The sequence below is a fragment of the Hipposideros armiger genome, unplaced genomic scaffold (assembly GCF_001890085.2).
Source record: "Hipposideros armiger isolate ML-2016 unplaced genomic scaffold, ASM189008v1 scaffold_10, whole genome shotgun sequence".
Classification (NCBI taxonomy): domain Eukaryota; kingdom Metazoa; phylum Chordata; class Mammalia; order Chiroptera; family Hipposideridae; genus Hipposideros; species Hipposideros armiger.
In genome coordinates, this window is record NW_017731360.1 from 1,879,325 (window position 1) to 1,890,422 (window position 11,098).

Below are 11,098 nucleotides of genomic sequence, written 5' to 3' on the forward strand. Positions count from 1 at the left end.
CCTTATGATTTCGGGACCATGCGGAGAATAGGTTGTAGGGGCAAAGAGCGGAAGCTGGGTTTTCAGATAGGAGGCCACTGCAGTTAGTGCAGGTGACAAACAAGGACTAGGAACAAGATGGTGGAAGCAGAGGTGGTGAAGTGGTCAGATTTGGGATATAATGTGAAGGTGGAGCCAAAGAAATGTGATGAAGGATAGGACATTGTGATGTAAAAGATCAAAAGAAATGAGAGGTGACCTGAGCCCCTAGTAGAAAGGAGAAGACTGGGAATGAGCAGGTCCGGGGGAAGGAAGAAATTGTGATTAAGTCTGGACGTGTTGAGTTTGACACGTCTGCTAGCATCTTCATGAAGGTAATGAGGTAGTAGAATATGTGGGTCTGGAGTTTAGGGGAGAGGACAGAGCTGGAAATACACATTTGGGAGCCATCAGCATACAGTTAAAGCCATAAGCCTGAGTGAGTGCACTCAGGAAATGAGGGTAGATAGAGAAGAGGTCTCCCCACCACCCTTTCAAGATCCAACCATCTGCAAGCACAAGGAGCTCTAGGATGGTGGGAGGAAATCTCAGCCAGGAACAGAGACAGGGTGCCTCTTTCCACATCCCCACGCTCTGCGATGCAAAAGCCTGGGCCTTCTCCCAGGTAACTGCTCCTGCTTTGTTACCTTGGAGGCAGGATGGCATTCAAGATTTCTTCTGCTTGCTTTGTAGGATCTGGGATACAGGAAGTTGAGGGGAGCCTGGTCTTTGGTGGTTGTGGGACTGGACCTGAGGGTCCAGGTTGCTGGGGGCTGACTTTCAGTGGCCGAGCCTGAGAAGAAGAAACCAGTTAGGGCAGGAGGTGCTTCAGACACTGAGCTCCACAGGTCCTGGCCCTCTGGCTGGCTCCAGATCTCCAGCACACCCCTCCCCTCTTCCCAGCTCATTTTCCCCATCTGTCTTCTCAACAGAAGTTATGTCTCAGGGCTGAAGGAGGCTGTGGTCCCACCCCCACCCAATGCTTGTATCTCTTTGAACAGGTGTTTCTGGCATCGGTGCTGGGGCCTCTGCTTTCACACCTCTAGTGATGGCGCAATCATTACCAGATCTCTTCTTCGACCCGGCTACCACGAAAAAGAGTGAACCCCATTCACCTCCCTGTGACTTCCTTCCCCATTCTAAATCTGCCCTGTGGAATCGCCCAGCATCTGGGCTTCTTGTACCTCTCTCCCACTCTCCTTCCCCCGCCCCAGTTCCCTTTACTCCTAGTCGTTTCAGCCTCTGTCCCTGGGGACTCCCGATCTTCTAGGGTGGGACCTGTCATTTCCCCATCAGAGCTACCGGGCTCCCTCGCCCCCTGAGACTCTCGTCCTTACTTTGGGGCTCCGTTTCTCCGTATTCCGGCTCACCAGCACCGGGGTGTCATACTTGAGCAGAGAGTCGGCGGGGGGAATCATGGCGGCAGCTGGAGTAGTAAGTAGCCCAGCCTCGGCCCCTCCAGGCAGGGCCTTGTTTACCGTCACCATGGAAACCTCTCCTAGCCTAATGGTCTGGGCGGGGCTTCAAAGTTGGGCGGGGCCAGCAGAGCTNAAAGTCCTTCACCCTAGGGATTACAAGGTTGCTTGTAAATATTAGGAGGATGCCAAGGTATTCTGCTTTGCTCTTGCTGCCAATACTACAGGAGGAACTGAGGAACGTGGGCTTATGATAAAGGAATATGGCAGATAAGAGAGGCAACTTCAGAGGCTGCTAAGTAAACAGATGCACATCTGGCTGTGAACGTTTCTAGCTTTTCTATGTTTATGTTAAAGTCAGCAACAAGAACACCTATGTCATCCTCCACTAGCCCTTCTTTACCAAGTGCCCGGCCTTCTTGGTTTGTAGTGCCAACAAACCTGCCAATCACAAGAATGTAAGCTTTCTATGAGACGAGCTCAGAGAGGGAGAAAAATCCAGGGGGCCCTTCTGGCCAGGGCCATGGGAGGCAGCCACTAAATGTCAATAGGTCATATGTCTAGAAAAGCGGTTAGCAAGCATCAGAATTACCGGGAGACCTTGTTAGGACAGATTGTTGGACCCTACCCCCAAAGTTTCTGATTCAGTAGGCCTGGGTGAGCCCAATAATCTGTATTCCTAAAAGCTGTCAGGTGAAGATGCTGCTGGTCTGCAACCCAACCATTGAGAAACTGGAGTTTCTGAAGCCTGGCCGCTCCTTCCCTTCTGCTCAGCTGGATAAAAGGATACAAGGCTCCAAATTACCAGCTGCCATGGGAATGAAGGTTCACTTTTCCCATAGCCACCTCTCTGTAGGATGGACAACTTTTTTCCAAAGGGAAAAAAATTCCCCACCGGAGAGCCAGGCTGAGGCGTCAAGGGGATTCAGAGCTGAGAACAGAGTCCCCTCCAGAGCCTGATGAGTGGAGAATCTGGGTAGTGAACCCTCACCTCCCCCAAGCTCCCCCAAAGTCAGCTGCTTTTACTCCCTGGCAGCACATGTGGACAAGTACTGAAAGTCCTCTGGGGGAAAAGGCACCGCATGCTTGGCCTGTGTGGCTGGGGGGACCGATGGGGGAGCCCCTCCACCAGGGCCTGTGGGGTGCTTACCTTCAGCTGCTGATTCGTCCGCTTGAGGAACTGCATCTCCTCGTTGTGCTGCTTCTCCTCCACCTGTCTCCTCTCGTTCTCTCGCTTCTCGGTGGCCTCACATTTTGCCTTCTGCTCGTTCACTTGTCTCTCCAAATCTCTCTTTTCCATTTCTAAATCTGCAATCTAAGGACAGAATCCCCAGTCATCCTGTGATGTCTCTAAGTGGATGAGGTGGCTTGAGTGCCTGGGCGAAGGGGACCTGGAACTCGGCTGTCCAAGCCAAGACATTGCCAGGGTCTGTACTGCCACCCAGTGGGAGGTCAGAGAGTGGCATGGCTCGTCCAAGAGGAGACAACTGGCAAGGACCAGGCTGGCCCTTACACCCTGCACCAAGGGGTCCTCTCTAAGGTGACGGGAGTGCACCCTAGGAGGCCAGAATTTAGTGCCAGAATGACAACCACATGGCCGTGAGACTGACAGAAGAATCACAGAGGGCCAAAGCTTCCCCGTAAACCCTACTCACTTTCCTCTCCATGTCTGACTTCCCCTGTTCGGCCTGCAGCGCTTTCCTCATGCCGAATGCCACGCTGCTCTCATACAAGGTCTGGTAGGCAGCAATGGTCATGCGGATCTCGTCCCGGACTCGCAGCAGCAGCAGCCCTCTCTCCGCACAGTTGATGGTGACCTCGCGGATCAGCTCATCTTCCAATGCGCACACACACAGTGAGGTCAGAGAAGGCAGGCAGGAGGGGAAATGCACCATGTCTACTGCAAGCCACCCTTCCTACCGGGAGTGCTAGGGTGTGTCCTCACTTAAAGACACATCTCAGGGAGGGGCCTTCGGTGACCCCAGGAGCCTTGCTGTGCAGCCACTGCTCTGAACTTGGCACTTGGGAGTACAGGCAGTCGAGTCGGCAAGCCCAGGGCAGAGGGAGAAGGAGTCCAGGTTTGTTTGCAGCCATGAGGCTCCTGTCTTCCATCCTCAGCCAAGATCGGCATACTATTCTTAGAAACCTGACTTTTCAATTTGAAGATAGTAGCTGCTTTAAGGCAGCCGAAAAATCCTATGTGCTTCCCTGGCTGGACTGGTTTGGGGCTGGAAATAACACAGTCTAGAGCTTGTCCACCCATCTCCTCCTCCATGAATGCTGACCTGGAGAGCAAACCATAACTTGACTCAGGTCACAGGGAGCCTGCTAGCCCCCGCAGCTGCCTCAGGGTTAGGAGGCCATTTGCATGTCAGAGTCCACATGGGCCAGTGAGACTGGGCTGGGGGACAGTCATGTCACACCAGCACTTGGGGAGGGAGATCTTAAATCCCTGCATCTGTTAGTTAACAACACAAATTACCCTGAAATATTTTTCTGGACCAAGGGCCGAATGTTGATGGATGGATATACATAGAGAACATACAATGTTCTAGTGAAAAATTAACACATACTTATTATAGAAATCTTTGAAAAAACAAAGACTTAAAATGGAAGTTCTCATTTACTCCAAACATTTGCTTAAGAGGTGAGGAACCAGGTTGACTGATAGGAGAGGCGGGGCTGGAAGGGGGAAGGGGGTGCATTTAGCAGTTCCTAGGTGGGGCAGGTAGAAAGATGGATTTTCATCCTTGCTTTGTAGGATGGGATGGGCTTCAGCTCGGGGATCCTCAGGGCCTGGGGCTGTGCTGGAGGAGGAGGGAAGGGAAGGAGTCAGGAGAGTGTAGTGTACTCTCCCCCGCATCCCAGGCCACTCACCAAAACACTGCGAGTAGAGCTCCCTGCGGACCGGGCATATGCCAGTCTCCCTGGCCTGCCGCTGTTGCAGCTTCAGGTCCAGCTGCTCCTGGAGGTGTACCACATCCATCCTGGTGCTGGGGGTGCTGGACACCTGCTGGATCCATAGCTGCGTGTCTTCCACCCACTCCCTGTGGCACAGACACAGCCAGGCTGAGCGAAACCCATTGACCAGAGAGGGTCCTCAGGACATGAATGAGATGGCCCTTTGAGCTCTCTGCCTGAGCAGGAGTGAGGGGCAGCTCTGTCGCCAACCCACCAGAATCCTCTGTCCCGCTTTCTTCTTTGGGGAGTGTGTGGCTCCAAAGCCATGTCCACTAAGCTGCCTCCACAGGCCCCCTACCTTGGGGCTGGGCAATCTCCACTCTCCCATGGCGCTCTGTGAAATCATTAGCCATGTTCCAGATCTCACCCTCCTAATGTGTAGAGGACAAATTTGTGGTTGCTGCTTGATCTGAACCAGGGGGAATTTCCATCTGACTTGTGGGGTGGGAGACACAGGGCACCATAAACCTTGTACCGTCAGAAAGAGGCGAATGTGTGGATTGGGGAATGGAGAAATTCTTGAAGGCATGTAACCCCCCTATAGTAAACCTTGTGTCAAGAGGCATGGCCCGGTTCTGGAGTCATGAGGAGGGAGCCCAAGGGGAACCACCATGGGGGAGAGGACTCCCATGCCTTGGTGGGAGGGAGTCTACTGACACATCACCCCCCTTCTTCTTTGACTTCCATCTCTGAGGAGGTTGCCGTCTCTTTTCATCATAGACTTAAAAAAAAGTGCTGTCAACTTATACATAAAAATAGTAGATGGTGATAAAAGTGGCTACAGAAGAAAGCAGCAGGGAGGAGGTGCTCTTTTATAAGAATTCTCAAGGAAGGCCTCCATGAGGAAATGGCATTTGAGCAAGACCTGAGTGAAGAAAGGAGGGAACCAGGCGAATATCATGTGGAGAGCATCTGTGGCAGTAAGAACAGCAGTTGTCAAGGCCCTGAGGTGGAAGAGTGAAGTGTTTCAGAAACAGAAAGCACAGGCCGCAGTGGCATTAGCACAGTGAACAGAAAGAGAATAAAAGGAGATAAGATCACGGGTATATATCAGGGGCCGGATCATGCCAGGTCTTCCAGATCACTGTAAGGACTTTGGATTTTAGTCTGAGTGAGATGGAGAGCCATTAAGAGTCTCTGGCAGGGCCGGTCGAGTTGTGTGTTGGTTAAGAGCTGGCTTGGGATGCCAGCTCTGTGCAGCAGGGCTCCGGTTCAGATCCCACATGAGGGCCAGTGACACTGTGCCCTCTACAGCTAAGATGGCGAACAACAGCTCAACCTGGAGCTGGGATGCCATGAGTCGCTGGCGATGGCATAGGCTGCAGCTACCGTGTGATGCCGTAAACTANATACTCGACACTAGTGCTGCTTTCATCCTTACCATTCAGCTTGGCTTTCATTCTCGTGGTGTGTGTGAATTTTGAATGTATTTATCTCAACAACCCCCTTTCCTTACAATCCTCAGGGAAGGTGTAGGGAATCTTTACCTGTCTAACAGTAAATGGTCGATTGGTTGTAATGATTAAATAAACTTAATAGTTGGTGCATCCTTTGGAACTGCAGCTATATTCCTTTGATCCTGTAACACTGGATTCTGGGTTTATTGCACATTGGCTTATAACTGATTAGGATGTGACTCAAATTTGGGTGTTTTCAGTATTCTCCCTTAGTCCTGAGAAGAGGGTAGCCTCATTTGAGAGCACGGTGTAAGTTCAGAGATTCAGTTTTTATCTTGATTCCATTTCTCGTCCCGTCCCCACCCCTCACCCCTTTCTGGCCTGAATAGCTTCCGTCCTCATCACCTGTGGAAGCTGCCACAGAAATAACCCAGAACAACGCAGAGGAGGAAGTCACAGAAACTGGAGGTGAAGAGTCAGAATTTGTCATCGAGAAGGAAAAAGGAGAGAACAGTCACAGTGACACCAACTCAGAGATGCAACAGATTCTCGCGCGGGTTCGGCAGAACTTTGGCAAAATCAATGTGGTGCCTCAGTTCTCTGGGGATGACCTGGTTCCTTTGGAGATGTCAGATATCGAGGAGGAGCTTGAGAGCTCTTGTGCAGAGGAGGAGGAGGAGGAGGAGGAGGAGGAACAGCAGCCACAAGGAGAAGACGATGAGGAAGAGCCTTACCCTGAGTCCCAGGAAGAACACGTGGAAAACGACACCAAGGCAGTTATTAAAGCCCTGGATGAAAAGATCGCTAAATACCAGAAGTTTTTAGACAAAGCCAAAGCGAAAAAGTTCTCAGCGGTCAGGTATTGTCTTCATCTTCTCACAAATTGCAGTTTGCTCCTTCCTTTTCCTAGAAACTTGCCGTGAGAATTGGAGTGGTGGTTCTGTGGCGGGGACAGGTAGGGGAATTGCCCACGTTTCTAAAAAGTGATCTGTTAAATTAAAAAAAAAAAAAATCCGGCTCCCTGAAATAGGAGGAGTTTCATCGTTGTCTTTTAGAAATGCCCAGGGAGCTGCACACCTGTTGGGTGTTGCCTTCTACCAACGTTGGTAACGGTGTGAAGAGGAGCAGGGTGTCTTCAATCTGCGAGGTTGTCTCAAGACAGCACGTGACTTGGGCAGTGGAAGCCAATGTGGGACAGTTTCATTACTTTGCTTTCCTGTTTCAGGATATCCAAGGGACTGAGCGAAAAGGTTTTTGCAAAACCTGAAGAGCAAAGAACAACAACTGAGGAGGATGTGGAAGATGCAGGTAGAGTTAAATTATGTCAGTCATTTAGATGTGATTTGCATCTCTGGGAAATCCAAGCTTAAACTCCAAATTATCGCTTGTGACATCATTATCCATGCAGATATTTATTTATTTATTTTTTAATTGGGGAATTGGGGGGATGGGAACAGCGCTGGGGAATTGGGGAAGGGGAACAGACAANGAAAAAGAGTGAACCCCATTCACCTCCCTGTGACTTCCTTCCCCATTCTAAATCTGCCCTGTGGAATCGCCCAGCATCTGGGCTTCTTGTACCTCTCTCCCACCCTCCTTCCCCCGCCCCAGTTCCCTTTACTCCTAGTCGTTTCAGCCTCTGTCCCTGGGGACTCCCGATCTTCTAGGGTGGGACCTGTCATTTCCCCATCAGAGCTACCGGGCTCCCTCGCCCCCTGAGACTCTCGTCCTTACTTTGGGGCTCCGTTTCTCCGTATTCCGGCTCACCAGCACCGGGGTGTCATACTTGAGCAGAGAGTCGGCGGGGGGAATCATGGCGGCAGCTGGAGTAGTAAGTAGCCCAGCCTCGGCCCCTCCAGGCAGGGCCTTGTTTACCGTCACCATGGAAACCTCTCCTAGCCTAATGGCCTGGGCGGGGCTTCAAAGTTGGGCGGGGCCAGCAGAGCTCCAGTTTCGTTCTGCGTGGCTTTTACGAAAAAAAAAGTTCGATGGTTAGCTTGTCAGGCCTCCCACTCACCGAGTCGCTCCAATACTCTTGGGAGAAGGTAAAACAGGGGTTTCAGTTCCTGCGCCGCGTCTAGCTCTCAGTCTGAATGAAGTGGCAGATCTCCTTTGCTGATCCCCGATTTTCTTACCTGCAAAGTGGGAGTCATCTGACTCCTCAGTGAAGGATTGGAGAAGAGTCCCAGAAGACATCTGTAGTTCTCAGGTTTTAAAAGGTATTTGTTTTTAATTAAATGGAGAAATGACAACATGACAGAAAGTTCAAAAATAGAGGGGGGAAAATACTAATGATTTGCCCACGGGCTATCATGTATGATTTCATTTCCTTCGTATTTTCAAACGTAAATGTAAGCACAGTTTGTGCACAATTTTGTATCCTGCTTCTGTCGTATAACAAGTCAGGGTTTTTCCCTTTTGTCGTATAAAGTTTGTAAATAGCATTGTGAATGGCGATATAACATCCATCAGTTGGCTAAACAACTCCCTACTGATGGGCATTTAGGTGGTCTCCGTGTTTAGAATTACTAATGATGCGACAACAAGCAGCCTCGAGAGTACCTTTTTCCCAGAAGTTGGCTTTGGAAACTTAAAACTCCCGCCACCCAGAGTCGCCTCACTACAGCCCCGCCCACAAGAGTGTCGTTGTCACGTGTTTGGCTTCTCCATCGCGAGGGTTTCTGGGAGAGCGTACACCGCAGAAGCGGAAGTCCAGGGTCTGGGCCGTCATTTCCTTCAGCTAGAGAAGTGCAACGGACGTTGTGTTTCCTACGCTCCTCGGCTATCTCAGCATGAAGGAGGTGAAGAGCGAGCGGGAGCGGGGGAACCGGCGAAAGCACCGGGTCGAGGACATAGTGGCGGCGACGGCGGCGGTGGTGGTGAAGCAGGAGCGCCTCAGCCCGGAGGCCGCTCCTCCTGTCCACCGCCGCCCGGACTCCTCGGGCGGTAGTGCGTCCCCACCGGCCGGCGAGCCGGGACGCCCTGGTCACCGCGGAAACCGAGCCCGAGGACGTAGTCGGTAAGTGGGAAGCAGCCTGGCGTGGACCTTCGGTCGGGCTCATTCCGAGAGGGGGACCGAGCTAGCGTCAGAAACACACCTTGAATGCTGAGCGCAGCTGCTTGGAATTAATCCTAAGGGATGGAAGTGATCCGGCGGGGCTTGTGCTATTGTTTACCTGTCACCTGTGTTGTAAGTGGGCGTTAAGCACCTGATGGACAGGGTCCTGCCCCTCCATCTCGGTGTGCTCAGCACTTCGCCGAGTATGACCCAGCGGATCATTTAAGTTGAAATGAAAGGTTTTCCCCACCTGCCTGCAAATGGAGTGCGGGCGTTGTCTTCCCACTTAACCTGTCCCCAAAGATTTCCATATCGAGGGCCTAGATGATCTGCCTGATAGAACTTCTGGGGAAAAAAAATGTCTCTTGCTAGACTCCTTCATTTATTCATTCATTCAGCATAGTTTTACTGATTACCTGTTATGTGCTGAACAATGCCCTAGTACTGGGGTCTTAAGGGTGAACAAGATGGTCATTACCTTCTCAAAATTAACATGTTCTCGCCCTGAGACAAAATAATAGCAAATAAAGAAAATAGTTTTAGTTAGTAACAAGTATTAGGGATAGATTAAAACAGTAATGTGATAGAGATTGGTGCCATTTGAGCTGAGACCTGAGTAAGACTAATCCATAATCCAGCCTTGTGAAGATCCAGGCAGAGAAAACAACATGTGCAAAGAGCCTNGCTGCCCTAGCCCACCCTGGTCCGCCCTGAATTACAGGTCAATGTCGCTCACTTAGTCTTCTGGGCCTACGAAACCACAAGAGTCCTGAGCCTTCAAACGTGAGTTTAACTTAAGAGGAATAGTAAAATGTAGTTGTCTGCAGGCCATAGCCCAGTCATGACTAATTAGAACTGCATGCGAGGTTTGGGCACCTCTCCCGTTGTTAATTAAACAGCTAGTTAGAGGGATGTAGGGCCAGGGTTTGATTATCTGCAGAATAAAGTGAACAAATCAGTGTTGGGGGAAAAGCTAAAGTGCAAGCAGCTAACAGAGGACATTGCGACTTGTTCTTTCCAGCAAACATTTACTTTCTCATAAGCTACGGGTTTGACACTGCCATTGACTCCTCACCTAGGCAGTCTGAAACAGGAAGAAGGGGTCAGATGATACAGTATAAACTCCAAACTCCAAAATGAGTTACTAGAACTGCATTGGGTCAGGGATGATGAAAAGACATCAAATAACGGGAAGAGGCCAGAGAAGCCCAAGTGAAAGTACAAGATGAATTGTGGACCAGAAATGGGACAGAGAAGCAGCTTCGTTTGGCCAGAAATAAGTGCTGGTACTAAGTGATGAGAAAGCAATTGCATCACCCGAGAGGGATAGAGCGGAAAGGGGCGAATTCTAAATCTTACTACTTGAGTTGGCAAAACCCAAGGCTGGCTGCATCTGAGACCATCTGGGCTACAACACCTTCCACTGTCCAAGTGGGAGCCTAGCCACCACACAGGTGTTTCATGACACTGGAGCAATAGTGTGACTTCTGACAAATACGTAGGTGGTGATCGGGGAGGATATGGCTTGTTCACTCAGGAAACTAGCTTTTTATTACAAAGGGCTTATGATGGGGTACTCGTGCTTGTGAGACCCATATGGAAATTATCACTTCTTTGGTGCAATAATGCCTTCCAGTTGGGCCTGAAAAACAAAAACAAACTCCATTAATATTTGAAATTTGCAGCTTCACACAAATAGCTGAGAGGTGATAAAAGTCTCTGGGAAGGACAATCCCAATGCTGCCACTCCGAGTGCTTTTCCTCTTCATTCCCAACTCCATATTTTCTAGATTAGCTGGTTTCTGGCTTGGCCTACAGTCTTGCTACTTTAGGACAAACCAGAGCTGTCCTGGTTTCCATACAATAACGGTTCAGTGCATAATAGAAAGCATTGCAAAGGAAATTGAATAAAAGTTGTTGAAATAGTGGTTTTCCATGGCTCAGATTTCAGGCCTAAATATCTGCTAAATTAAACGTTGGAATCCTGGGAGCTCTGTGTCGGGACAAGAGGTTTGGGAAGCAGCAAATTTTCAGCCACTGGGTCGACTTGACACCCAATTAGGGAAAATTGCTACCCGTGCGTAAGGAGCTGTCAGTCTTCTACGTAAAGCCGAAGACAATTGGGATCTATTTACTCTGCTCCTATGGCAGCCAGTAACACAATTTACCCTCATGGTGTGTGGACAGATCTTTAGGTCTGTCTATCCTGGGGACTGCAAATACGGCTTTATTTGTAGTGTGGCTTTGAG

The 11,098-nt window shown here is 50.2% G+C and overlaps 2 protein-coding genes across 2 annotated transcripts in view; both read left to right on the forward strand.

Moving 5' to 3' along the window:
- The window catches only part of GNL2 (G protein nucleolar 2), a 40,594-nt gene extending 33,136 nt beyond the window's left edge, over positions 1–7,458 (forward strand). The window contains exons 13-15 of the mRNA XM_019657538.1: positions 6,181–6,650; positions 7,017–7,114; positions 7,403–7,458. Of these exons, the coding sequence (XP_019513083.1) occupies positions 6,181–6,650; positions 7,017–7,114; positions 7,403–7,458 (624 nt within the window). The remainder of the gene's footprint in view (positions 1–6,180; positions 6,651–7,016; positions 7,115–7,402) is intronic.
- Positions 7,459–8,493: 1,035 nt separating this feature from the next.
- The window catches only part of SNIP1 (Smad nuclear interacting protein 1), a 16,125-nt gene continuing 13,520 nt past the window's right edge, over positions 8,494–11,098 (forward strand). Inside the window, exon 1 of the mRNA XM_019658357.1 lies at positions 8,494–8,810. Within this exon, the coding sequence (XP_019513902.1) occupies positions 8,584–8,810 (227 nt within the window). The 5' untranslated portion in view covers positions 8,494–8,583. The remainder of the gene's footprint in view (positions 8,811–11,098) is intronic.